We start from the raw sequence: 27161 nt of genomic DNA on the forward strand, positions 1-27161 counted from the left end.
GCAATCGGTGGATATATTATATATGTACTTAAGTTGGAGATGCCCCCAAGAGCTTTTCAATACTACTCTATTGGAACACATGCATATTGCTTCATGAAAATGAATACCCAGCGGGCCCAGGGCTGTAGCGTAGCGGTTCAAGTCCTCGCCTTACACGTGCCAGGATCCCATATGGCACCGGTACATATCCCGGCACCTAATTTTCCATCAGGCTCCCTGCTTGTGGCCTGGGAAAGCAGTTGAGGACGGCCCAAAGCCTTGGGACCCTGCACCCACGTGGGAGACCTGGAAGAAGCCCCTGGCTCCTGGCTTCGGATTGGCTCAGCTCCAGCCATTATGGCCACTTGGGAGTGAATCAATAGACAGAAGATCTTCCTCTCTCTGTTCCTCTCTGTATATCTGCCTTTCCAATAAAAATATAATAAATCTTTTTTTTAAATGCATACACTTGTAATAGAGTCAAGTTAAACTACAAAGAGGAAAACAAAGCTGCCTCACCTTCAAGTGCGGCCTATTTCCCAGATTTCATTTCACTTGAGAAAGTCGGACTTTCATGTTAGTTCCTTTCGTTATTCTTGCTATTAGTTTATTTTCATCGATTTTTGTCACTCATTTCAAGTTTTCTCCTCACAGCTTTTTTTAAGAAACTGATCATGCCCAAATACATGTCTTCATCCTAGAATAGATTCCTATTTTTAGTTTCAGACTTGAATATTCAATTCTTGCCTTGATACATCCATCCATCTAAGAGGCATCTCATACTTGCACATTGCATTTCAAAAGTAAAATCTCACTGTCTTCCTAAACCTGAAGTTTTTATTTTTTACATTCTTCCCTTTATCGGTTTAAAGAAACCTCCATGCTTATATCACTGAGATAAACAGGGTGTCATCTTGACACAATGATACAACGCATCAATTTTGTCAGCCAACCATGGCAGCTCTGTCTTTGAATTACATCTGGGACACAAACACTTCTAACCACTTTTGCTACTCTGGCCTTAATCATCAATCTCATTTATACTGGGTTATGGCAAAGTCTCTGATTTGGTCCTTTACTTCCTGTTTACTTGACTTACCTTGTGCATCATCCGGCCCACGACAATGTAAGTACCATCATAGCAGGGGTTTTCGGTCTCTTGTTCACCACTATCTCCCAAGCACCTAGAATTGTGTCTGCTACACAGTGGTCAGTAAATGGTGAGTCTGTGAAGCAAAGAATCCATGATACATGAATACATCTGGAAAGAGATTTGAAAGCAGATAATAGTTTAGAAAACTTGTTTACAAGCACTATTTCATATATGTTTAACTTCTCTACTGAACAACTACAAATTAAACAGAAGATTAACAAAGATTTTGTTTTAAAGATTTATTTATTTTTATTGGAAAGGCAGATGTACAGAGGAAGAGATACAGAGAAGAAGATCCTCTATCCAAAGATTCACTCCCCAAGTGGCTGCAATGGCTGGTGCTGTACGGATCTGAAACCAGGAGCCAGGAACTTCTTTCCAGGTCTCCCAAGCAGGTACAGGGTCCCAATGCTCCGGGACCCTCCTTGCATTTTTTTTAAAAAGATTTATTTATTTATTTTTATTTGAAAGACAAGAGTTACAGAGAGAGAAAGAGAGACACAGAGAGGTCTTATATCCACTGGGTCACTCCATAAATGGCTGCAGTTGCTGAGCTGAGCTGATCAGTGGACTGGAACTGGAGCCATCAGGGACCCATGTGGGATGCTGGTGCCACAGACAGAGGCTAAACAGACCCCAATATCTTGCCTTAATACACTGTGGTTTTCAGCAACTATTTGGTGCATAATACATGTATTTTTAAACTTATTTAAGTGAACTTTAAAAGTTTATCTGACTAGGGTGTAGGGAGGGCAGAGAGAAAGATTTTTCATCTACTAATTCACTTCCCAAATGACTACTACAGTGGCGTAACTTGCTGTACCACACACTGGCCCTTACAATGAATTGAAATTGACAGGACAAAATGTATACCCTTATCAAAGGCAAAATTTTCCCCTGGCAAGTTTTTCCCTGTAAGATTGCAATAATCTGTAATACCATTAACATGATATTAGACTACATTTATCCATATATCATTGACAAAAATATATGCAATAAATCTTGGTAATCTTTTTTAATCTGGGCTTGGTGCAATAGCATAGTGGTTAAAGTCCTCACCTTGAATGCGCTGGGATCCCATATGGGCGCCGGTTCTAATCCCAGCTGCTCCACTTCCCATCTAGCTCTCTGCTTGTGGCCTGGGAAAGCAGTCTAGGACGGCCTTGGAACCTTGAACCCCTGTGGGAAATCCAGAAGAGGATCTGGGCTCCTGGTTTCGGATCAGTGCAGCACCGGCTGTTGTGTCCGCTTGGGGAGTGAATCATTGGACAGAAGATCTTCCTCTCTGTCTCTCCTCCTCTCTGCATATCTGACTTTGCAATAAAAATAAGTAAATTAAAAAAAAATTTTTTTTCTGTAATTTGCACTTTGCGTAATGGATTCTCTTTTGGGGCAAAAAAGCAGCAATTTAGTATGTACACAAAATGACACTGCTAATATAAGAATATAAAATTTAAACTAAGTATTACTGTTGGGCCTGCTGACGTTTCATATAAAAATACATTTCCTATTACTGGGGACTCAAGAAACGCCACAGTGATGTAAACAGTGTCACACATGCAGACGCACAACCAAACCCTACCTTCTGTTCAGGGAGTCTCTCCTTCACTCCCCATCCCCTTGACAGACTGGTCGCACCCACGTTCATATTTAAACACCGAAACGCACGTCCCCGAGACGCATTTGCAGGCACGATCATAAGGCCACACTCAGCCAGCCAAAGGTCCCGTAAATTCAGTCACATCACGCCTCGCGACTCGGTCCTTCCCATGCTACACCTCAGGCAAGCACCGGCACGGGATGCCCCCGCCCGGCGAGCGCCCCCGATGGCACCAGCAGCCGCGGCACAAAGAGCTCCGCGCGGCTCCCCGACAGCTCATCACCCACGCCCCGAATCCACGCCCCAACCCGCACTTTGAGGGGCGGCTGTGACAGAGCAACAAAGCAACACTTCCCAGAGGCCCCCCGGCTCGTCGGACGTGCCTCACCTCGTAGTTAGCGATTCAAAGGTGCCAAGCTCAACCCAAGAGTTTTTGCAAGAGTGGCCTTCCCTTGGAGCCCCGCACTCAGAGCAGGGGAGTGCAGCCCGGTACCTCTCAGAATAATTGGAATGGATCTGCGATTTGGCTGCCCAGAACTACACTTCCCAGAGTCCTTCACGGCCTAAGCCTAGTTTTCTCTCAAGAGGCACTTCCTCGTTAGGATTGGCTGGAGCTTTGGATGCGCAAAGAACGCACCATGGTCTTCAGTTTGATCTGGAATGGGATCCATCGAGTTGAAAACGGGAGATCAGGGGTTCCTGGTGTCAGCGGTCGGCCTCAGCCTTAAGCTCTCCTGGCAAGAGCTAGAAAAGGAAGGAGTGATGTTATGGGTAGTGTGTGTCTGCGTGTGTGAAAATTAAGCCATGGGTTTGGGATCCAGGGTTTATGGGACTGGGAGGTTCTAGGGGTCAGTAATGGTGCGTTGGTAGACTCCTTGAATGAATGACAGACACAATGTCAGTGTGCTGTGCTGGGGTCCATGAGGTAGGTGTGGATGTCACGAAGGTGTGCGGAGAAAGAAGCTTCCAGGTGTATGGCAATGCCCGGCGGATGTCTCTGACCACTTCACTGCAATTTCATCCCTTTTTTGCATGGACACTCAACCACCCCACTAATAATTCTGTAATCTATTCAGGCATTGTTTGCCCCTGTGAGATGGCTTTTTAACCGATGTGACCTTGAGTTAATGTTACTGATAATGTCTTGGTGGGTCGGCCTTTAACTACACACAGGAGTACAATTAAACCCATGCTGTTCCTGGACACCTTACTGTGTGCCTACCCATTGCCCTGGATCTGGCCCAGACATGTAGCATGCCTTCTGGGAAACGGCTTGATAAGAACCTTACAAACTATTGGAAATGATGGGAGTATGAGCTGAAACTGCTATGGCAAAAAATATAGTTTCTGTGACCTTAAAGGTTAGCCTGTCCTTGCAACTCTTTAGCAGCATAGAAAATGTGGCTGTTGTAGCCGCTTTTATAATTTTTAACTAGAGGAATTATAGAGTGATTTGATTAATATCATAGATACGCTTTTGATCATTGTTTGCTTGTGAGGTTGTAGAGCCTGCAGTTGTAAGGGGATTCAATGTTTGACACTTTCTGTCTTGGATCTCTATGTTTTTTCCCTTTTGACGTATTTCTCCCATTAAGTTGTAGATAAGTTGTGAAAATAAAATGTAGCGGGAAGGTATTAGTAATTAGTAGGTAACCACATGTGCCTTGGCCTTGGAGTCCTGGCTGTCACTTAATGGTTACTGCTGAAGCATGAATAACGGCTTGCTTTGAAGAAACTGATTGTAATAACTTACAGAATTATCTTTAAGAGCACCTGGTTGACCATGAAGTAAAAATTAATCGGACATCTGGGCATGTCGGCTTAGTTCTGAAGTTAAAGATAGTAAAATCAAACGTTTGTGCAGAGATTTGTGATGTGTCTGATAAAAAGGACAGCTTCTTGAGCTGTTACAGGAGGGCACCGAGTGGCAGTGTCCCCGTCTTTTCGCTGCTTTCAAGCTCTGCACTCAGCTGGGGCTGGCCTCCAGCAGTGCTAGATGACATGAGACTGCGAGTGCAACTGATGGGGAGTTGTGGGGGCTGTTTATGTGGAATTCTGAACAGATGTGGCCATCAAGTAACTTTGTGACCTCAAATTAACTGACTTCTCAGTGCCTTTGACCGTAACATCCTTAAGAAATAAAGAATGACTACTTCATAGGGGTTAGGTGGAGGTCTCACTTTGTGCTGTTGTGATGGTTTGCTTTCCATATTTTTTTTTATACTTGTTCAGAAGTTGAGATCCAATCAGAAGTTTAAGGTCAAAGGTGTCTCTTGAAAGGTGCTTCTTCTAGCTTATGGCAAGAGGTTGCCTCTTGGACTAGACATGAAAATCATCTCCCTCGCCTTGTAGTCTCGCTGATTCACTGAACCCCAACACAGGTGAACGGGGAGAAGATGGAATGGAAAAGCACCTCCTGAGGAAAAGCCAGGAAGTGGGGTGTCTCTTGAAAGGAGAGAATGGGTGGGCAATGCTTGTGCCACCCACTTGAAGGTGTGGCCAAGACTTCAGCAGGCGTGGACTGTCTCAGACCCCCTCTCTTGGAAAGCCACATCTTACCTCTTTCTTGCAAGGTTTCCTTCAGTCAGCCCACCGACTGCTTTGTGATGTTCACCAGGTCCTTAAGATTGTAATAATGACGCTTCGCAAAGGCTGGAAACAGCATACCAAGAACTTGCTGCTTGCCAGCCCAAGCTCATTTTAAATTGTCTTTTTTCTTTCACATTTAATACTGTATTCATGTTTAGCAACAGGTTGTTACAACTTTACCCAATTGTTGTGACAGCCTTAGAGGTTTGGAAGATTCCATTATCTGCATTCTCTTTAATGGTATGTAGTTGTCACTGGAAGACTCCGGAAAGGCAGAGTCCAGAGTGCTATAAGCAGAATCACTGGCGATTCTGGTAAGGGATTAGAAAACTGAAATGCAGGCAGAAAGGATGTAAAAGGCATGCCGATCATGGAAATGAAGGTTCTGTTGGGAACTGGATTAGAGGTCACCCAGTTGGGCCACGGGGTTGGAGAGCTCAAAGCGAAGCTGAGTGTGGAGCGGCAGAGGACACCCTGTTGAAGTACAAGCGCCAGCAACGTGAGGTACCCACCACGGAATATGGCGGCCATCCCGGGGATAGCTGCAGATGCCAGCGTGAGCCTGAGAGAGGCCTGGAGGGCGGACTCCACAGAGCTATGTCGACTTGGAGGTCTCCTAGAATTCCCACAATGCGTCAGACAGAAGCGGGGTCCAGATGGGCACCCATCACAAGGGCGGAGCCACGACAGAGCGCGCCCGCCCGTCTAGGGAAAAGCCAGGGGGCTTTGTGGAGTGGGAACGGCCACAGACAACGCTCCGGTCGTCCAGGTAACTGTCACTAGGGTGGGAGGGGGCGGGGTGGGGGAGGTGGGGCACGAGACCGGACGGAAGCAGCACGCGCTTGCGCACTCTGCGTTCCTGGCCCAGCTTTTTTTCTAGAACTCGGAACTCCGCTCCCTCTGTGAAGTAACGCACTGCGTGACACCTCCCCTCCTCCAACCTCTCCTCGGGCAGTCGTTGCGGCCTAGCGTTTCCGCCAGGGTTGCTGAGGGTGGTCGGCCGAGCCCATTGCCTGCACCTCAGTCTCAGACCATCCGCCGTGACACTCGGCACTGTGCCCGTGGCCACCTCAAGCTCAGCGCTGAGGGGAAAATGAACTTTCGCACTGGGTTCTGGATGGCCGGGGGACGGAGGGGGCGGTGCTCCCCATCCTGAGCGGGGGCCGAGCCCCAAGAGCCCGGCGCGGCGGTGGGAAGGACTTGCCAGCTGCGGACTGCGTTTCCCAGTGGCCCCCGCGGGAACCGGGCCGTCGGTCCCTTTGTGTCCTCCGGAGGCCCAGGCTGCCTGAGACGCTACTTTCCGGGCCTGCTAGGGTTGGGTTCCCCGTAAGTCTATAGAAGGGGCTTGAGGCCCCAGAGGAGGTTTCCGGAGCTTCCCGGGCAGAAACGGGTTCTTCCCGTAATTGAGTCCTGCAGGTAGGGAGCGGGCTCAGGACTGGCTCTTGGGTCACCGTGACGCCGTTGCCGAACCCGCTCAGTGCCGATCCCCCTCCTCACGGGATGTGCCTGTGGAGTCGTTTCTGTGTGACTGGGGGTGTGGGTCGACCATTGGTGCCACGGTGTGCGGCCGTGAGTGCGGGAAGTGGGGACTCCTTGCCTTCCCTACCCCCAGTTGTACTGGTACCCAGCGGCCTCTTTGTGAGGGGTGTGTGAGTGAGACTGTCGGTTGTGATACTGTAGTGTTTGAGGACCGGAGTATGGGAGGTGTCCATGCTGGTGGTGTCGGTGGCATGCGGTTGGCACTGTGTTGTTTAAGGCTGGATGTGAACGGGGGGCGGGGCTAGGGGGTGAGTGAAACTGGTTAGACACCCAGGATCTCCTGAAGCCACCAAGTGAAGTTGTCGTGCCACCAAGTTTCAGAATCATTGATGTATTGGAGAGTAACCCTGTGAAATCAGATCATCTTTATTCAATGTTTTAAAATGTAATTTGCTATTTTAATTTTATTTGGAAGGGGTGGGGAAGAGATCTGGAGAACTTCTAGCCAAAAGTGCATTTACGCAGATGCCTGAAACAACCAGACTAACTCAGGAGGAAACCAGGAGCTAAGAACTGAGTCTGGGTCTCCCACGTGGGTGCCAGGGACTCAAGTACTTAAGCCGTCACCTGCTGAATTCCATGGGTGTGCATTAGCCGGAAACTGGGATCAGGAAGTTGCAGCTGCCAATGCATTTTGACAAAGATAAATGGCCGGCCATTCCAGCCTATCTATGTCTCAGTCTCTGTGGCACCTGGGCACCTATTATCTTGATACTGTTATTTATTTATTTGGTGTCTTTAAGTAAATGATTAGGTTCCTCAGCATCTTTTATAAAATCTAAAGTACCTTTCACAGAGGTTAAGATTGAATACAAATTCCTATGGTCTCACTTATACTCTTTATTGGAGGAAAGATTACAGTAGGAGTATTGCATCCACTCAACTGCTAAAACAGAATGTCACATTCACCAGTGACTGTCACAACAAAATCTTACTACAATGAGAGGCAAGACTACCTGCTGACCTGCTGCCAGAGTGCAGGGCTCCCCCCCCACCAGCAGCACATTCACAGTGTTTTTATAGGGGCAGTTCACTACAGCCTGAAAGGGGCAATTTACAATAGCTTGTAAGGTTAGGGCAGAAAGGTCACACATTTCCTGCTTACCTTGGCTGGACAGCCCATGCCTGGCTCTTCTCTTGTCCAGTAATTAAGGTAACCAGACTCAGGCCTTGAAGCCATCCATGAGAAAACCAGGCTTGAACCTTAATGCATGGGAATTGATGCCCAGTGGTGCTAAATAGGCTGTTCAGCCTGTGAGCTCATGCAGATTCTTAGCCAAGCAAGCAAAGCAGAAGTTACAAAAGTGAAAAATATTGGGTTTGGTGCAGTAGTGTAGTGATTAAAGTTCTTGCCTTGAACGTGCCTGGATCCCAGATGGTCGCTGGTTCTTGTCCTGGTGGCCCTGCTTCCCATCCAACTCCCTGCTGGTGCCTGGGAAAGCAGTCGAGGATGGCCCAAAGGCTTGGGACCCTGCACCTACATGGGAGACCTTGAAGAAGCTCTTGACTCCTGGCTTTGGATTGGCTCAGCTCCAGCCATTGCCATTTGGGGAGTGAATCATCAGACAAAAGATCTTCCTCTCTGTCTCTGCTTCTCTCTGTATATCCACCTTTCCAATAAAAATAAATAAAATTTTTTAAGTGAAAAATATTGCAGTTAACAATGAGCCATGTTTACAACATTTTGATTTCAATTGTACAGGAGGAAAGAAAAGCACAGAGAATGTGACCCATGATTCTGGATGCTGCAACAGAACCCAGTTGCTCGTATTTTCTTTTTCATCTCAGTCATCTGAAGACACTGCTGTTTTCGCAAGAGAGGAGCCAGAAGAGAGGAAGGATGGCGGTGGGGCTACTTAAGGCCAGGGACCAGGTGAGCTAATGTCTGTCCCCTTTCTTGAAACACTTTCCAGTTTTTCAAATCAAGCAGACATTAACTTTGTGTTTGCTGAAACTCTTTTGAGTTAATCTTATCATTTCTCAAAACCCTCCAGAGGATTCCTAACTCAAATTAGGTAGGTGTGAGTGTCCTTGTCTTGACCTATGGGACGCTACATCATTCAGTCCCTTCCTCTCCCTCCTCACTGCAAAATTTCTCTCACTCTATCGTCAGGATTGATGGGCCAGACAAAGAGAAGATGCAAAATGTGGAGAAATGATTTTATTAAACTACGCTGTGGCCATCATTCCCACTTTTAGGAAGACACACCTTGTCTAAGAATATACAGACCTATATCCCAAAAAGCCAGAGTGTCACAGCTCTTGTCACAAAGGCCAGGACATGCAAGCTTTTTCAAGATTTTTATTTTTATTATTTTTTTCATTGGAAAGGCGGATATACAGAGAGGAGAGACAGAGAGGAAGATCTTCCGTCCGATGATTCACTCCCTAAGTGAGCGCAACGGCCGATGGGGGTCTTCTTCTGTCATTGACAACCCATTTACAACTGAAGGGAGAGATAGCATTGGGACTTGGGTGCTCCCAGATAAACCATCACACCAGGTGTTCTTGGCTGGTGACAAGCCACGGACACTCTCAGCTCCTTCGCCCTGTCTTCTACTTCTGCACTCAGTTCTAGCACTGGCTTCCTTCTGATTAGCTGAGTATGTTCTCATTGCAAGATCTTGCCCTTCCTGTCTTTTGAGGCAGAAGTATCCTTCAAATACAGACATAGATTAACTTCTTGATTTTAGTCTCAGCCCCTGTTAGCATTCCTCGAATAAATATTACTTAAGAACCTATTAACTTGGGGTGTCATAAAACCTAGTCCCTGGGCCTCGTCTCTGCTCACTACTTTAGTGGTCTCGTCTGTTTATGTGCCAAGAATTACTAGATGGCATAGAGCCTACATCTCTCTCCAGAATTCCCTGGTGATGGGACAAATTAGAGAGAGGGCACAGATGGGATAAGTGTGTAGACGCTGCGGTGAGAGTTTGAGGGCGTTCTCTGAGTGGCTTTGCTTTCTCGGGGAAACACAAAGATCATCAACTGAAAGTGACATAAAGGAAGGTAGATTGGAAGGTTTGACGAGAGAGACCAAAAACAACTGATTGTTTACCAGAGAGGGAACAAGTGCATTAGAGAGATGTTGGTAACATTTTGTTTTGGTTTATTTGTTTTTATTTCTTTTTTCTTTTTATTTTTTTATTTAAAAATTTCGTTTTAGATGTTGGTAACGTTTTGGCCCACTCATGGATAATGATCTTGAACTTAAAATGATACTAATTAGCATCATTGGTATGATTTTCTCTAGTAAAGTTCAACTTTGTATGATATAGGTGTAAAATAAACTAAGAAGGCTGAGGTGATTATAGTTAAGTGAGAGTAGACCTAGAGCAAATGGCTGTGCTAGGAAGTAAAACACGTTGTGCAGGAGCAGCAGTGAAATCCTGCAAGAATAAGAAATTGTAGGTTCTTGTCGGGTCCTCATAATAGTACTGATTGAGAATATGAAATATGAGAAGTGTAAATTAAAGTGGAGAAAAAAAGATGCTGGAGGATTCAGCACTTCCTGGTACTGGCAGGGTCTGGGTCCTACCCTTGGAAGTGACTGACAACAGACAAGAGAAGGACAAGATTGTTGGAGGAGAGGGGCATAGTCAGCTGAGAGTCCAGGTTGTTCGCAGTATAATTTGCATGGACATGGAAGTGCCCAGGCGGTGACAGGAATAGCCCTGGAGACAGTGGCTGTAGAATGGTGCTGAATTGTTCCAGAAATGATAGAATGCCTGTTTGTTTGGGTTTTTTTTTTAAGATTTATTTATTTTTATTACAAAGTCAGATACACAGAGAGGAAGAAAGACAGAGAAGAAGATCTTCAGTCCGATGATTCACTCCCCAAGTGGCCGCAACAGCCAATGCTGTGCTGATCTGGAGCCAGGAACCAGGAACTTCCTCCAGGTCTCCCAAACAGGTACAGGGTTCCAAAGCATTGGGCCGTCTGCTTTCCCAGGCCACAAGCAGGGAGTTGGATGAGAAGTGGAGCAGCCAGGAATTAGAAATGGTGTCCATATGGGATCCCAGCGCTTTCAAAGCGAGGACTTTAGCTGCTAGGCCACGCTGCTGGGCCCCAGAATGCCTGTTATTGAGTAATTGTAGATACCTAAACTAAGAACAGGTATAATCTGATATCATGATTTAAATGTGGTTATTTTTCGGTGCAGTTGGGAGAGGAGATGTTCTAGAAACAAATAAGAGGAGCAAAGAGATCAAAGAGATTGTGTGCCTCACTTCTCCACTCCACCTTCTGCCCATGACAGGGCTTCAGGAGAAGTAGTCCACTCAGCCAGAAGCTGTGCTTCTGTCAGGGATAAAAAAGATAAATGGGGGCCCGGCACGATAGCATAGTGCTTAAAGTCCTTGCCTTGAACACACCAGGATCCCATATGGTCGCTGTTTCTAATCCTGGCAGCCCTGCTTCCCATCCAACTGTGGCCTGGGAAAACAGTCAAGGATGACCCAAAACCTTGGGACCCTGCACCCGCATAGGAGACCTGGAAGAGCTGTGGGATCCTGGTTTCAGATTGGTGCAGCACTGGCCTTTGTGGCCGCTTGGGGAGTGAATCATCGGATGGAAGATCTTCCTCTCTGTCTCTCCTCCTCTGTATATCCGCTTTTGCAATAAAAATAAATAAATATTAAAAAAAATAAAGATAAAAGAAGGGCCTGGCACTGTGGCCTAGCGGCTAAAGTCTTCATCTTGCATGCAATGGGATCCCATATGAGTGCCAGTTCTAATCCTAGCAGCCCTACTCTATCTGTTGTGGCCACTTGGGGAATAAATCATCAGATTGAAGATCTTTCTGTCTCTCCTCCTCTATATATATCTGTCTGACTTTACAATAAGGATAAATAAATTTTTGTTTTAAAAGATAAAAGCAACTGTTAGGGGTCAAATATTTTAAGATTTGAATTTAAGCTCCTTGGGCCTGGCGCCATGGCCTAGAGGCTAAAGTCCTTGCCCTGAACGTGCCAGGATCCCATATGGGCACCAGTTCTAATCCCAGCAGCTCCGGTTCCCATCCAGCTCTCTGCTTGTGGCCTGGGAAAGCAGTTGAGGACGGCCCAAAACCTTGGGAACCTGCATCTGTGTGGGAGACCTGGAGGAGGTTCCTGGCTCCTGGCTTCGGATTGGCGTAGCACCGGCTATTGTGGCCCCTCAGGGAGTGAATCATCGGACAGAAGATCTTCCTTTCTGTCTCTCCTCCTCTATGTATATCTGACTTTCCAATAATAAAAATAAGTAAATCTTAAAAAATAAAAGAATTTAAGCTCCTCCGGAGGGAGGACACAAAGCTGGCAAGGGAATGTGGGCTCCTCTGCTGGACAACCACTTCCATTGGAAAGCATGAGTCAGGATTGGGGCAGACCAGACTAGGCAGGGCTGCAGCACCTGTGGGCCTCATGTGAGCTGGATAAGGGAAGGGCCACGGTGGGCTGACTGTTCTGACTGGTGCAAGCAACAATTAGAGTGGATGAGGGATGGTTGGACTTATTCGCAGCATCAGCTGGCAGAGGCTGGCACTAGGAGCTAATTCTGTCAAGTCAAATGCCAGAACCACCTGGAGAGTGCATAATCTGGGAATGGTTGTGGCCTAGAAGGGAGATAGTGGGCACCTCCCTCAGGGTTGCCACTCTCACTGGAGAGCATGAAAACCAGGACAGGGGCAGGGATGGCTAGACAGAAAGGCACCTGCCAGTATGTGTGTGGACTGGATAGTCGGGTTGGTTGAGTTGAACTAGGCTCCAGTGCCCATTGACATGCACAAGAGCTAAATGGGACGTGAGACAGACTGAGCAAGTCTGCGGTACATACTGGCAAGCATGGCAACCAGGGTAGGGTGCAAAACTGGTGAGTGTTATGGGGAGTCACCCCAACTAGGCTGCAGCTCCCACTGTTTGTGTGAGAACCGAGTATGAAGTGGGTAGGATCGAGCTGGACTACAACACCCGTTGGTTCAAGTGGAAGACAGGGCTGGAAACAGAACTGACCCAGCAATAGCAACGACCAGCATGTGCATAAGCTGATTGGGGCGATGGACGGTGTCGGACCCTGTACTGGCAAGCTCACTCAAGAATCAGGTTTGGGATCATCTCAGATGAAGTTTCTTTGGAGATCTCTCCAACTGAACTGCTGATCTCAGACCCCAACCATGAAGAGACTATGTCATCCAGTGGATTCTGAATAGGTTTCATCGCGATTGGAACAGCGAGATTGGCAGCAATCCAGAACTGTTGAACTATCAAAACTGCTTGAGCAGGACCCTCGGGGCGCGCCTCACATTGGGGATCGGGGATGGGTGGAAGGTTGGATGGGGCTTTTCCCTTTGTTTCTCCCCTGACCCTAGATACAGGGAAAAAAATGATATTAATGTGGAAACAATGGTATTACCCAATTTCATCCTGTAACCCTTCACCCTTTGTATCCTAATCAACTAAGTAAGATTATTAAGAAAATAAATAAAAGAAAAAAATTGCACATCCCTACAGATGCAGTGTTATGATTCTTAACAAACAAAAAGATTTAAGATTTTATTTATATATTTGAAAGGCTGAGTTAGATCAATAGACCATCCATCATCTGGTTCATTCTGCAAATAATCACAGTGGCTGGGGCTGGGCTGTTCAATAGCGCAAGTGAGGAGTTTCCTTTGGCTCCCCCTTGTGGCAGCAGGAGCCCAAGTTGCTGGGCCATTCTCTGCTATCCTCCCAGGCACATGAGCAGGGAGCTGACTCAGAGATGGGACAGCCCATTTTCAAACTGACGCTGGTACAGGACACTGACACCACAAGTGGCATATTTACCCACTATGCCATAATACTGGTCCTCTACAAGAAACTTTACGAATTCTGTGTTAAAATTTCTGATTTTTAATGGAGTTGAGGATTTGCTCTGCGTAGTTTAGCACAGTATTCAGATTTAATAACTAATTTCTGGTATTGATGGGGGAAGGGCACTTAGAATTATTAAGGGGTTATTGTTTGTAACATCTGTCAGGGGGCTGATAATCCTGATACACTTCTTTATATTGCTTATTCTTCTAAGAGGGGTGCTGTGTAATATTGATCCCTATATAAATGATTTCTTCGAATTTTCAAATTATTCATGCAATACTTCAATTTAATCAAAGAATATTTAGATACTTGGTCGTGCTAGATACTATTTAATTGGGTAACATAGCAGGGACCAAAGCAAAAAATATAGACTGGACTGCAATCTGCACAGCTTAACTAGGGTTGGAGAGGGAGATGACATGCAATTGAAAAAATAAAAAATGAGACAGACACAAGATGAAGCAGGCAGCCAGAAGCAAGCCTCCTTCTCTGAGGAAGGAGGTCTACCTAGAAAGCTTGCTGGCTGCCCCAATCTTTGATTGAACTGCTAGAGGGGTCAGATTACTAGAATTGATATGGTACAGACTTTAATAGCTACATCTCGTATTGATGTTAACCAATCAATGATTGGCGATCAGGAAACAACACTGTGGTGCAAGTATGGAAGTCAGTACATGACTGAAAGATTTATTTATTTTTATTGCAAAGTCAAATATACAGAGAGGAGGAGAGACAGAGAGGAAGATCTTCCATCCGATGATTCACTCCCCAGGTGACTGCAACAGCCTGTGCTACGCCAATCCGAAGCCAGGAGCCAGGAACTTCCTCCAGGTCTCCCATGCGGGTGCAGGTTCCCAAGGCTTTGGGCCGTCCTCCACTGCTTTCCCAGGGCACAAGCAGGGAACTGGATGGGAAATGGAGCTGCTGGGATTAGAACCGGTGTCCATAGGGGATCCTGGCATATTCAAAGCAAGGACTTTAACTGCTAGGCCATCAGCCACCGGTCCAGGATATCTTAAAGCCTGGATTTCTGTGGCCTTGGGCTGTTTGCTAACTGCAAACTGTCTCCCACAGGCTATGACCTTGGTCTTGGGCTTTTGCATACCAGTAGACTGTTGTCCATGGAGTTGGCCTTGGTCTCCAGCACCAGTATCCTGTGAACTCAAAATCTGGATCACAGTCTGTCCTGCTGTTTCTCATGAAGATATGGTGTTATTTATTTATTTTTTACAGACTAGCTGTAGCATTCTGTCCTTATGAATCCTACGTTTTCACTGGCGGTGGTGGAAACCAGACAATAAATAAGGAAACTAATCAAATGTTGTGGAGGGAAACAAACAAACAAACAAAAAGCATTAGAGGACTAGTGAAATGAGGCAGAGCACTGCTATTTTTATATGTGATCTGAGAAGTCCAAAGACGCTGAACAGGAAAATGATTGACCCATCCACTATTTTAACACTAGGGAGAATCCAGTGTAGTGTTAAGTGAGGAGACTATGGTAAGAAATGAAGTTATTTTGTTTCTTTTTGTTTCAGGAGTTGGTGACCTTCAGAGATGTGGCTGTAGACTTTTCCCAAGAGGAGTGGAATTGTCTAGATTCTTCTCAAAGGCATTTATACAGTAATGTGATGCTGGAGAACTACAGTATCTTGGTATCACTGGGTAAGGATATATTCCCAACACAAAACTGAATTTCTCTCGTAAGCGATTCCTTGTTACACTTCCTATGACTTTCTGGATGGTGTCTATATTGTCTTGGTGTACGTGTGCCGTCTGTAGATGGTTTGTTAATTCTGGCCATGGACAGGGTGATGTTCAACTATGCCTGAAGCTTTAGCTTTCATATCTTTCTAATCCCTTACGTATTTTTCCTTTGACTTTCTGTAAGCTGCCTCTTCTCTGATGTCCAAAAGATTGGATGTGAGTGCTAGGATATCCATAGCATGATCAAATTCTGTTTCTTTTCATATGTGCAGGACTTTGCTTTTCTAAGCCAAGTGTGATATTATTGTTGGAACAAGGAAAAGAGCCCTGGATGGTGAAGAGAGAGCTGACAAAAGGCTCGTGCCCAGGTGAGTGAAGAGGACCTAGGCAGGCAAAAACGTCTGCAGGTGACAGCTCAGCTTGACTCAAAGATATTGCCTCTTCACTCTAATTTATTGGAAATTCTGCTCAAATAGTCCAGGCTTTAAGAATAGTTCTACCTTTTAGGAGTTTTTCCCCCTCTTTTATTTGTTTATTTTTATTTCAAAGGCAAATTTACAGAGGGAAGGAGAGATAGAGGGAGAGAGAAGTTTTACGTCTGCTGGTTTACTCCTCAAATGGCCACAGTGGCCAGAGCTGGGCCCACCAGGAGTCAGGTGCTTTTTTTCAGGCATCCCAAGTGGGTTCAGGAGATCAAGGACTTGGGCCATCCCCCACTGCTTCCCCAGGCACATAAGCAGGGCCCTGGATCAGAAGTGAAGCGGATGGAACTAAAAGCAATGACCATATGGGATGCAGGCACCTTAGGCAGAGGCTTAGCCTACTATGTCTCGGCATGAGCCGCTCCCTGTTAGTTTTAATCATCTCTCTTTTAAATTTTCCCTCTCCATTCTAATATTTCATTTATTCTCTGGGTCGCATTTCTTCTACACTTCATAAGCCTCTTCCAATTGTAAAAATCTTTTTCCTAGTATGATAAACTTTTGAGCACTAGACGCAACTGTAAATGAAGTACCAGGTTCATATCTTGTCTGGTAGTTACATGCCATAAATTTGAGCAGAGTTACTGAACTCTGTACTTCTGTTTTGTCAGTGTAAAATGAGTTTATACTTCCATGTTTTAAGCAATTTAATCCATATCTTAGCTTGTATTTGTCTGTGCAATATACCCTCAATTTTCTGTGTATGAAAATATGGTATGCATTTAATTCTGTGACTTTCTTTCAACTCAGAATTACATTTGTGATTTTTCCTTGATGTTGACTTTTTTGTGGCTCTGGTTCATGGATGTTTGTACTAGTTCATTGGTGAAGTATAATATTTTCCGGGTATAAACTTCAGTATATCCTCTGGTGGCCATTTGAATTAAGTTTTATGCAGTTATAACTATTACTGTTATGAATCTTAACGATTTTCCCCTATGCCGTGGCTTTTCTTTGTTTAATTTTTTTTTTTACAAAGCTTTATTCATTTTTATTGGAATGTCACATTTAGAGAGAGGAAAGACAGAGAGAAAGATCTTTGGTTCATTGATTCACTCCCCTGGTGGCTGCAATGGCCAGAGCTGAGCCAGTCTGAAGCCAGGAGCGAGGTACTTCCTCAGGTCTCCCATGTGGGTGCAGGGTCCCAAGGCTTTGGGCCATTCTCAGCTGCTTTCCCAGGCCACAGGCAGAGCTGGATGGGAAGTGGAACAGCTAGGCTGTGAACTGGTACTGATATGGGATCCTGGTACATGCAAGGCGAAGACTTTAGCCACTAGGCTGCCGTGCTTTATTATTTTTTTTGAAAGAGTAATAAAGTCAAGGAAAGACACCATGTTAAAGACAGAGAGATCTTCTTCAGTTGTTGACTCCCCAGATGCCAGCAATAACCACGCGTGGGCCAGCCTGAAGAAAGATCCCCTGCTTGGGCAGAGTGGCAGGAACCCAAACCCTTGGGCCGTCGACTGTTGCCTCCCAGGTGTGTTAGCGTGAAGCTGGACTGGAAGCATGGAGGTGGGACTCACTCTAGGCACTCTGATATGGGATGCTGGCTTCCCGAGTGGTGGCATAACCTGTTAGACCTCATCCCTTTCCCCTCTGACACTGATTATAGATTAATGTCGGTTCACATATGCCAGGATTCACACAGGAAAATTACCAAGGTATTTACTAGATAAGATTATCTTAGCTTCCAAAGTGTCTGGACTGATTTATATTTCTGACCACTGTATGTGAGGGTCCACATTCCTCCACACATGGAATCAAAAAGTTATCAAGTATTTTTGTCAGCCTGGTGGTAAGAAATATCCTACGCATGTTCCTCATTATCTGAATCTTTTTGATGACTGTAGAGATTGAACACCTTTTCATATTTATAGTGACCATTGGTGGTCTTTCTTTTTGCAAAGACATACTTGCTCAAGTCTTTCTCATTTGAGGGCAAGTTGTCTTATATATGTATTTTTAAATTTATTTATTTAATTTTTTTTAAAGATTTATTTTTTTATTATTTTTTTATTGGAAAGGCAGATATACAGAGAGGAGAGACAGAGAGGAAGATCTTCCATCCGATGATTCACTCCCCAAGTGAGCGCAACGGCCTATGCTATGCCGATCCAAAGCCAGGAGCCTCTTGCGGGTCTCCCACGCGGGTGCAGGGTCCCAAGGCTTTGGGCCGTCCTCGACTGCTTTCCCGGGCCACAGGCAGGGAGCTGGAAGGGAAGCGGGGCTGCTGGGATTAGAACCGGCGCCCATATGGGATCCCGGGCGTGCAAGGCGAGGACCTTAACCACTTGTGCCACCGCGCCGGGTATTTTTTAATTTATATTTTTGATATTTTGAAAAACCTTGAGATCAAAAAGATGTAAAGTCTTCTAAATATTTCCCTTCTGTATTTGGATCCTTAATCCAATTAGAATTGATTTTTGAAGATTATTTTATGTAAGAATTTAGTTTGTGCTTTAGGGAAAGACAAAATGTCAAAGGTATTTCTTGATTAAATTACTTTGTTTCACGTTTTCTTTTTTAAGATTTATTTTAATTTTGTTGGAAAGGCAGATATACAGAGATGAGAGACAAAGATCTTCCATCTGCTGCTTTACTCCCCAAGCAGCTGCAACAGCCAGAGCTGAGCCAATCCGAAGCCAGGAGCCTGGAGCTTTCTCCAGGTCTCCCATGCGGGTGCAGGGTCCCAAGGCGTTGGGCCATCCTCTACTGCTACCCCAGGCTACAGGAAGGGAGTTGGATGGAAAGTAGAGTGGCCAGGACACAAACAAGTGCTCATATAGGATGCCAGAACTTGCAAGGTGAGGACTTTAGCCACTTAGGCTACCGCGCCAGGCCCCTCACCTATTGTTTTTAATATTACTTGTTCATATATCAAATTTTAGTCTGTCTATATGTCTGTTTTTGATCTTTATTTCAATCCATTCCACTGATTTCTATTTCCTTATTCTAGTACCACATTATCTTAATAAAAATAAGGAAATCCCTGCACTTGGTTTATGTCATTAAGACTTTCTTGTGTGCCTTTTGAGTATCTGTATAAACTGTAGGTGGCAAGATGTCAGTTTTCATTGGGAAACAAAAAGCTGTTGACTTTTGATTCAACCTTTTTTATAATACAATTAATTTTGGAATTTTTCTATTTTTAAGCATGATATAATTCTCCAGTTATTTAGATTTTTTTCATTTCTTTGAGTATTTTCAAATTTTTTCCATAAAGGTCATGCATGTTTTCTGTTAAATTAATTCCAAGCCATTTTCATTTTGCTGTTTTGCTGTTTTATTTACTGTTGCTTATGTTTTTTATTTGCTCAGTATATAGAAAGTAAGCAAATTTTATATATTGACCTTATGTCTAGCAGCCTTGTCTATCTCTTTGCAAATAATTTTTACAACTCTCTTAATTTCCTCTATGAGCAGCCTATCCAGGAGTGTACAAGTCCCTTCATTTAAAATTCGTCAATTTCTTTTTTCTATTGTCCTTTCTTGTATCTCAAATATCGTACAAATTAAAGTAATGATAGCAAGTTTTTGTGTCCAATTTTGGTCTCTAGGAGAGCACTTTACCATTTTACTATTAATATTTTTGATGTCTAGAACTTTTTGGTAACCATCCTGCATTCCTGTTTGCTAGAGTTTTGATCATAGGAAGATTTTGAATTTTACTGTTTTCTTGCATTTTGAGAGGAGTAAATGGTCTTTCTTCTGTTGGTGTGTGGAGTATCATGTTTTATATATATACACATACAAGCATACATATTTATTTACTTATTTATCGGAAAGTCAGAGCTACAGAGAGAAGGAAAGACAGAAAGATCTTTCATCCACTTGTTCACTCCCCACGTGACCGCAAAGGATGGAGCTGAGCCGATCTGAACCCACGAGCTACTTCTTCATGGTCTCCCGTGCAGGTGCAGGGTCTCAAGGCTCTGGGCCGTCCTCTGCTGCTTTCCCAGGCAGCAAGCAGGGAGCTGGATGGGAAGTGGAGCAGCCTGGATACGAAATGGCACCCATTTGGGATCACGGCATATTCAAGGCAAGGACTTTAGCTACTAGCCTACTGCGCCAGGCCCACATATTATATTTTTAATACTGAAGATTATTATTATCTCTAGTGTTACACTTCTGAGATCAACCCGTATTTATATATTTTTTCCATTTATTGTAGTTATTATTAGCACATATTTTGTTTAGATGTTTTCTACTTGTATTATTGAGACAAGTCTTCAATTTTCCCTTAAGCTACTTTTTATCAGATGTTGGAATCAAAGTTGTATTATTATATAAGTATTCCTTTTTCTTGTTTAGTAGAATTTGTGGAAAATCAAAATTACTTTTTTTTTTTAAGATTTATTCATTTATTATTTGGAAAGGCAGATATACAGAGAGAAGGAGATAGAGAGAGGAAGATCTTCTGTCTGCTAGTTCACTTTCCAAGCAGTCGCAATGGCCGGAGCTGAGCTGATACAAAGTCAGGAGCCAGGAGCTTCTCCTGAGTCTCCCATACTGGCACAGGGTCCCAAGGCTTTGGGCCATCTCCCAGGACTCAGGCAGGGACCTGGATGGCAAGTGGAGCAGCTGGGATTAGAACCGGCGCCCATGTGCGATCCCAGTGTATTCAAGGCGAGGGCTTAACCCACTGCACCGGCTCCCAAATTACTTGTTCTCACTTTTAGTAGAGCTTTGATTATCTTAGTCTAGTCTTTGTGAAAAAAAAAAAAAAAGCTGTGCTACAAGATCCTGGGTTTTGTATTTCCTCGGTAGTCAGTATGGCATGTTTTCTGAGAATTTATACTTCTTGCGGCAGCTTTTTGCACTGTGGCTATGGGGGTGCCTGCAATGCCTGCATCCCGTATCCGTGTGCCTGGTGTGAATCCTGGCTTTCCCTCTGGTTTCAGGTTCCTCCTGATGCCTACCCTGGCAGTTACTAAGATATGAGTTACGTACTTGAGTCTGCCACCCGCAGAAGAGAAACAGTATGAATTCTAGGCTCCTGGATTTAGGCTGAAGCGATTAAAAAATGGGGAGTAGACCAGCAGATGGAAGATAGCTCTTCTTTTGCTTTTCAAATAATGTGGAAAATAAAGATTTCATTATTTTCATTGAGTATTCAAATTTATTGAATTAAATTTTTCATCATTTTCTCTGGTATAAAGTCGATACGGGCCGAAATTTGGTCTAGAGATTAGGACATGGGGTTACGCTGCCTACATCCCATATTGGAGTGTGTGAGGTCAAGTCGGGACGGATGTGTCTAACTTTGCTATTTCTGTCAGTCATGTCATGTTATCCCTAAGTATTTAATAGTTTTCATGCAAGCATGTAAATATATTGGATGAAACTGGCCCTGTGTGTTTGTGTCTCAAGTTGGTAGGGGCTGGGCATGTTTTGATGAGAAGTTGGGATACCCCATTAAGATGCTTGTGTTCTGAACTGCAATGTCCGAGTTAAGTCTTGACTCTGCTTTCACTTCAAGCTTGCTGTCCCCTGGGAGATAGAAGGCAACGGTTAAAGCAACAGTTTTCCTGGCTCCCACTGAATAGGTCACTGTGCCGAGCCCTCAAATTTCTTAAGCTTTAATGATTTGTTTGTGCGGCTTGAAAAAAAAGTCTTGTTGTATGGCCTAAAAAATATATATGGAAACATCTATTTTTAATACACTTCAGGACTTAAAAAAATAACTTGCAATGAGTTTGGCAAATTGTTGAGTTTGAGAGAACAGTGCTCAACAAATCACTTTCTTGAGACATCGGCCACAGATCTGGTGGCCCACAGGCTGCTCCTCACTTCTCCGAACCTTTAGCTTTGATGATTCCCTAGAATGACAGGCTTCTAGAACTCAAGCAATAGCTGTATTACATTTATCGTATTTTGTATAGCAAAAGGTTACAAATCAAAACCATATAAAAAGAGAGACCAAGGCTAAGTTTGGGAGGATCACAGCCCTGGAGCTTGTTATCCTCAGGGCCTTCCAGTCATCAGAACGCATAAAGAATTATTAGCACCTGAAGAAATATGCATGCAGGGTCTTTCTCCTGAACTTCAGTGCCCAGAGGTTTTGTTGAGGTTCCTCTATGCAGTGATGGTCAGTTCCTTCTTGTACTTCTTCCCTTCTCAGGCACCACTCTGTTAGCATTAAGGCTCAAACACAGAACCCTGTCATCATGTGGTTGGTCCTTCCTAGCTTGTCTCGGTCATGTGGTTGGTCCTTCCTAGCTTGCCTCGGTCATGTGGTTGGTCCTTCCTAGCTTGCCTCGGTCATGTGGTTGGTCCTTCCTAGCTTGCCTCGGTCATGTGGTTGGTCCTTCCTAGCTTGCCTCGGTCATGTGGTTGGTCCTTCCTAGCTTGCCTCGGTCATGTGGTTGGTCCTTCCTAGCTTGCCTCGGTCATGTGGTTGGTCCTTCCTAGCTTGCCTCGGTCATGTGGTTGGTCCTTCCTAGCTTGCCTCGGTCATGTGGTTGGTCCTTCCTAGCTTGCCTCGGTCATGTGGTTGGTCCTTCCTAGCTTGCCTCGGTCATATCATTAGCAAAAACTATTTAGGGACCTATCGTTAGGCACCCCATTCATAAGTTACTGGATATGGTCTGTGTATAAAGGTTCCTTCTTGGGAGCTAGGGCCAACAGCTGCCTAATTCTTACGTAGTTCTTTTAAAAGTTATGAAACATGAACCTGGCACATTAGCCTAGCAGCTAAAAGTCCTCGCTTTACACGTGCCAGGGTCCCATATGGGCACCGGTTCTAATCCCAGTGGCCCCACTTCCCATCCAGCTCATTGTGTGTGGCCTGAGAGAGCAGTTGAGGACAGCCTTGGAACCCTACACCCTTGTGGAAGACATGAAAGAGGCTCTATGCTCCTGGCTTTGGATCATTGTAGCTCTGGTCGTTGTGGCCCTTTGGGGAGTGAATCATCGGATGGAAGATCTTCAGTTGTGTCTCCTCCTCTCTGTATATCTGACTTTCCAATAAAATGAAATAAATCTTTAAAAAAAAAAGTTATGGGCCTGGTACCATGGCCTAGTGGCTAAAGTCCTTACCTTGAATGCTCCCGGGATCGCAGATGGGCACCAGTTCTAATCACAGCAGCTCCACTTCCCATCCAGCTCCCTGCTTGTGGTCTGGGAAAGCAGTCAAGGACGGCCCAACACCTTGGGACCCTGCACCCACGTGGGAGACCTGGAAGAGTTCCTGACTCCTGGCTTCGGATTGATGCAGCACCGGCCATTGTGGTTTCTTGGGGAGTGAATCATCGGATGGAAGATCTTCCTCTCTGTCTCTCCTCCTCTCTGTATATCTGACTTTGCAATAAAAATAAATAAATCTTTAAAAAAGAAAAGTTATGAGGACCCGGCATGATGGTGTAACCACTGAGGTCCTCACCTTGAATGTGCCCAGATCCCATAAGGGCGCTGGTTCTAATCCCGTTGGCCCTGCTTCCCAGCTCTCTGCTAGTAGCTTGAGAAAGCAGTTGAGGAAGGCCCACATTTTGGACCCTGGATCTGTTTGGGAGACCTGGAAGAGGCTCCTGGCTCCTAGCTTCAGATTGGTTCAGCTCCAGCCATTGTGTCTGCTTAGGGAGTGAATCATCAGATGGAAGATCTTCCTCTTGGTCTTTTCTCTCTGTATATCTGCCTTTTCCAATAAAAAGAAATAAATCTTTTTTTAAAAAGTTATGAAACTAAAATTGTGACGGAGTGGCAATTGTAGATGAATTTAATAAAAAATTAGCCTCTTTATATCATTGAATATGTACAAAAATCCGATGTGCAACTTTATGCTTTAATCATATGTTTTTGGGGGAATCTTCATTAGAATTTAAAAGTTTTTGCTCACTTATAAAGTTTGCAAGGTTTTCTAGGGTACTGTCCCCCTTGATGGGGGTTACTGTCAATATAATTTTCTTTATGCTTTTTTTCTGGGGTTTTGTTCTGTTCCATGGTGTTCCCTCTCAACTGTTGATGGGTATTGCTCAGAACATAAACTTTGAAAGCACAGTTGCTTCATCTCTTCTTTAATATTCCATCTGTCTTGGGTCTAAGCTGTAAGTTCCACCTTGGACTAGAGCACTCCTCCGTACCTCCGTCGGTATCTCCCTGATCTAAACCACTGTTATGTCTCAGCTGGATTACTGTCATAACAGGTCTCCCTAGCAGGTCTCCTGCTTGCTTTCACCTTCTATATTTTCACCCAGGTATCTCTTCTCAGAACACTTCAGTAGTTTTCTGTCCTACCCAGAGTAAAAGTGAAATTACTTATAGGACCCACACATAATTTTAACTGCTGTAAACCTCTACTAGCTGTCTTCATCTCCTGCCACTCCGTGCTCTCCAGCCATGCTGTTCTTTATTGTTCCTTGAACACCTGACATGGCTCCTACTTTTAGACCTTTAAACCAACTCTCCTGTTCAGAGAGAGATGCCCTCTCCCCAGAAAGCTACGACACTTTCTTCAAATCTTCAGTTAAATATGAACTCATTAATGATTTTTATCTTGGATGTCACTAACACTCCTGATCTCACTTGCCTTGCTTTTCTTTTTTGTAACACTTAGTAATTGCTAGCATATAATAAAATTTATTTATTATTTGGTCTTTTCTAAGGAAAATAAGTTCCCTGGAGGTAAGAGTCTTTGTTTTAGGATATTGGAAGCAAATAGAGCAGTGACTAATACATGGAAGATATTTGTTCAGGGATTGTTATTGAGTGAAGTAGCTAGAAGAACGCAGGCATTTCAGTATGTATATAGTTAATACAGCCAAAATGTAGCCAAGCCTAATCACATAGATATTTTCTTCTTGACCTGATATTTCCATTACTGATTTTCTCGTAATTATAATCATTTCTCCTCAACTTTTTGTATGACCTACTTTAAATTTTTGTTTTAGCACATTCAGAACTACAAACACCCATTGTTTTTATTAGAGTTTTTTTCTAATAAATTCTCATACTGAAACAAAGTCACATACTTCACTTTACAAATGTGGTTTAATAAATGTGTTATATACAACAGAGGAGACCTTTTCTTATTATTACTTTTCAGGCTGGGAATCTGTGTGTGAGGCTGATGAATTAACCCAAAAGCAGGACCTTTTGGATGAACAGTACTACAAGAAGATAACAGAGAAAATGACAAGCTTTGGCTTTGAGTACTACAGTTTGAGAGAATTGAAACATGAGGACCATTTTGAGAGGCAATCAGGAAATCCAAAGGCACATTTAAAGGAAGAGACAATCACTTATGGAGAAGGTCTTGTTGATCAAAGACAGGAGTATAAAATATCTTGGGAAAGTTTCCGTCAAAAGGCAATACTTCATACACACCAGATAAGCCCCAAAGAAGAAAAAATACATAAGTATAAGATACATAGGAAAAACTTTAAAAAAAATGTAGCGACCATTAAGCCCAAGCCTGTTTATGCTGAGAAGAAACTTTTGAAGTGTAATGACTGTGAAAAAGTCTTCAGCCAGAGCTCATCCCTCACTCTTCATCAAAGAATTCATACTGGAGAAAAACCTTATAAATGTTTAGAATGTGGGAAAGCCTTCAGTCAGAGATCAAATCTTGTTCAGCATCACAGGATTCACACTGGAGAGAAACCCTATGAATGTAAGGAATGTAGGAAAGCCTTCAGTCAGAATGCACACCTAGTTCAACACCTGAGAGTTCATACTGGAGAAAAACCATACGAGTGTAAGGTATGTAGGAAAGCCTTTAGCCAGTTTGCCTACCTAGCTCAGCATCAGAGAGTTCACACCGGAGAGAAACCCTATGAATGTATTGAATGTGGGAAAGCATTTAGCAATAGATCTTCCATTGCTCAACACCAGCGAGTTCATACTGGCGAGAAACCTTATGAATGTAATGTCTGTGGGAAAGCATTTAGTCTTCGCGCATATCTTACTGTCCATCAGAGAATTCATACTGGAGAGAGACCCTATGAATGTAAGGAGTGTGGTAAAACCTTCAGCCAGAATTCACACCTCGCTCAACATCAAAGAATTCATACTGGAGAAAAACCTTACAAATGTCAGGAATGTAGGAAAGCATTCAGCCAGATTGCCTATCTTGCTCAACATCAAAGAGTTCATACTGGCGAGAAACCTTATGAATGTATAAAATGTGGGAAGGCTTTTAGCAATGACTCATCCCTTACTCAACATCAGAGAGTTCATACCGGAGAGAAACCTTATGAATGCAATGTTTGTGGAAAGGCTTTTAGTTACTGTGGATCTCTTGCCCAACATCAGAGAATTCATACTGGAGAGAGACCTTATGAATGTAAAGAGTGCAAGAAGACCTTCAGACAGCATGCACATCTAGCCCATCATCAGAGAATTCACACTGGTGAGTCACATTCACTCTCATCACCCAATCCAGTGAATCACAAAGTTCTGTAGCTCTAGTCCCTAAGCATTTTTTGGAATTTATACTTTTCTCTTTAATGTTGTCAACCTGGTCTAAGAGTCTCCCACCTGGGTAATTTTTATAGTTTCTTAAAAGATCACCGTGTCCATTTTTGCTATCCTTAAATCCATTTCTTATAGCACACCCAGGTTGATCTTTCAAAGTGTAAGAACACGCACATCACTCTTCCCAGTTAATTTTTTTTTTACTTGCTTCTCTTACACTAGTGTTGACAACCTTTAAAATTGTTTGTGAGGCTCTGTGTTATATGGATTTTGCAAAGCATTCAGCCTTATTTTATTCCAGACTGATTTTATGGGCACTAAGAACTTCCCAGGATTAAGGGCATAGATCTGGGGCATCACTACCACAATATGACATTATGTGACCTGTTTGATTTTTAAACCTCAGGGTTTTAATTCTTAAAATAGGAATAAGAAAAGACATATCACAGAAATGTATTAAGTGAAAAAGTGTCTGTTGTAAATTGATACATATTAAATGAAAATTTGCATGTAAACTATTTTATGTAGTATTTCAAATATAGCAGATATTCAATAAAGATGCACTTGACTGCATACTATGAGCCAAGCAATGTTCTGCATAACCAACGTTTGTTAACTCATTTACTCCTCACAAGTAAAACAAGATTCCTTTATGAATAAAGTAAAACAAGATTCCTTTATGAATAAAATGCAGAATCCCTGGGAAGCACAATTGGAAAAACCTAAAAATTTCAGAAATCTTTGCACTGTAGATGAATAATTGATATAGATCTAAATTGTAGAACTCTCAGGCTTAGAACCATTTTTTAGGAAATTTCTGAAGGGGATGAATAGTTAACCCACTTAAAAAGTTAGGGGATGAGCATTG

General features: G+C 43.8%; 2 protein-coding genes across 3 annotated transcripts in view; one reads left to right on the plus strand and one right to left on the minus strand.

Annotated features, from left to right (window-relative positions):
* The window catches only part of LOC121153685 (zinc finger protein 420), a 363018-nt gene that overhangs the window by 310534 nt on the left and 25323 nt on the right, over positions 1-27161 (plus strand). The window contains exons 1-5 of one of the 2 annotated variants that reach the window (XM_040976379.1): positions 6285-6737; positions 8563-8733; positions 15233-15359; positions 15674-15769; positions 24924-26462. In XM_040976379.1, the coding sequence (XP_040832313.1) occupies positions 8593-8733; positions 15233-15359; positions 15674-15769; positions 24924-26281 (1722 nt within the window). In that variant the 5' untranslated portion in view covers positions 6285-6737; positions 8563-8592 and the 3' untranslated portion in view covers positions 26282-26462. Of the gene's footprint in view, positions 1-6284; positions 6738-8562; positions 8734-15232; positions 15360-15673; positions 15770-24923; positions 26463-27161 lie in introns of those variants that run through there. The other variant, XM_040976377.1, reaches the window with a different exon arrangement.
* Positions 1-27161, minus strand: part of LOC121153689 (zinc finger protein 566-like) — a 221779-nt gene that overhangs the window by 8960 nt on the left and 185658 nt on the right. Inside the window, exon 10 of the mRNA XM_040976384.1 lies at positions 17606-17629. Within this exon, the coding sequence (XP_040832318.1) occupies positions 17606-17629 (24 nt within the window). The remainder of the gene's footprint in view (positions 1-17605; positions 17630-27161) is intronic.

This window comes from Ochotona curzoniae, unplaced genomic scaffold (genome assembly GCF_017591425.1).
Source record: "Ochotona curzoniae isolate NIBS_2020 unplaced genomic scaffold, NIBS_Ocur_1.0 contig_2699, whole genome shotgun sequence".
NCBI lineage: Eukaryota > Metazoa > Chordata > Mammalia > Lagomorpha > Ochotonidae > Ochotona > Ochotona curzoniae.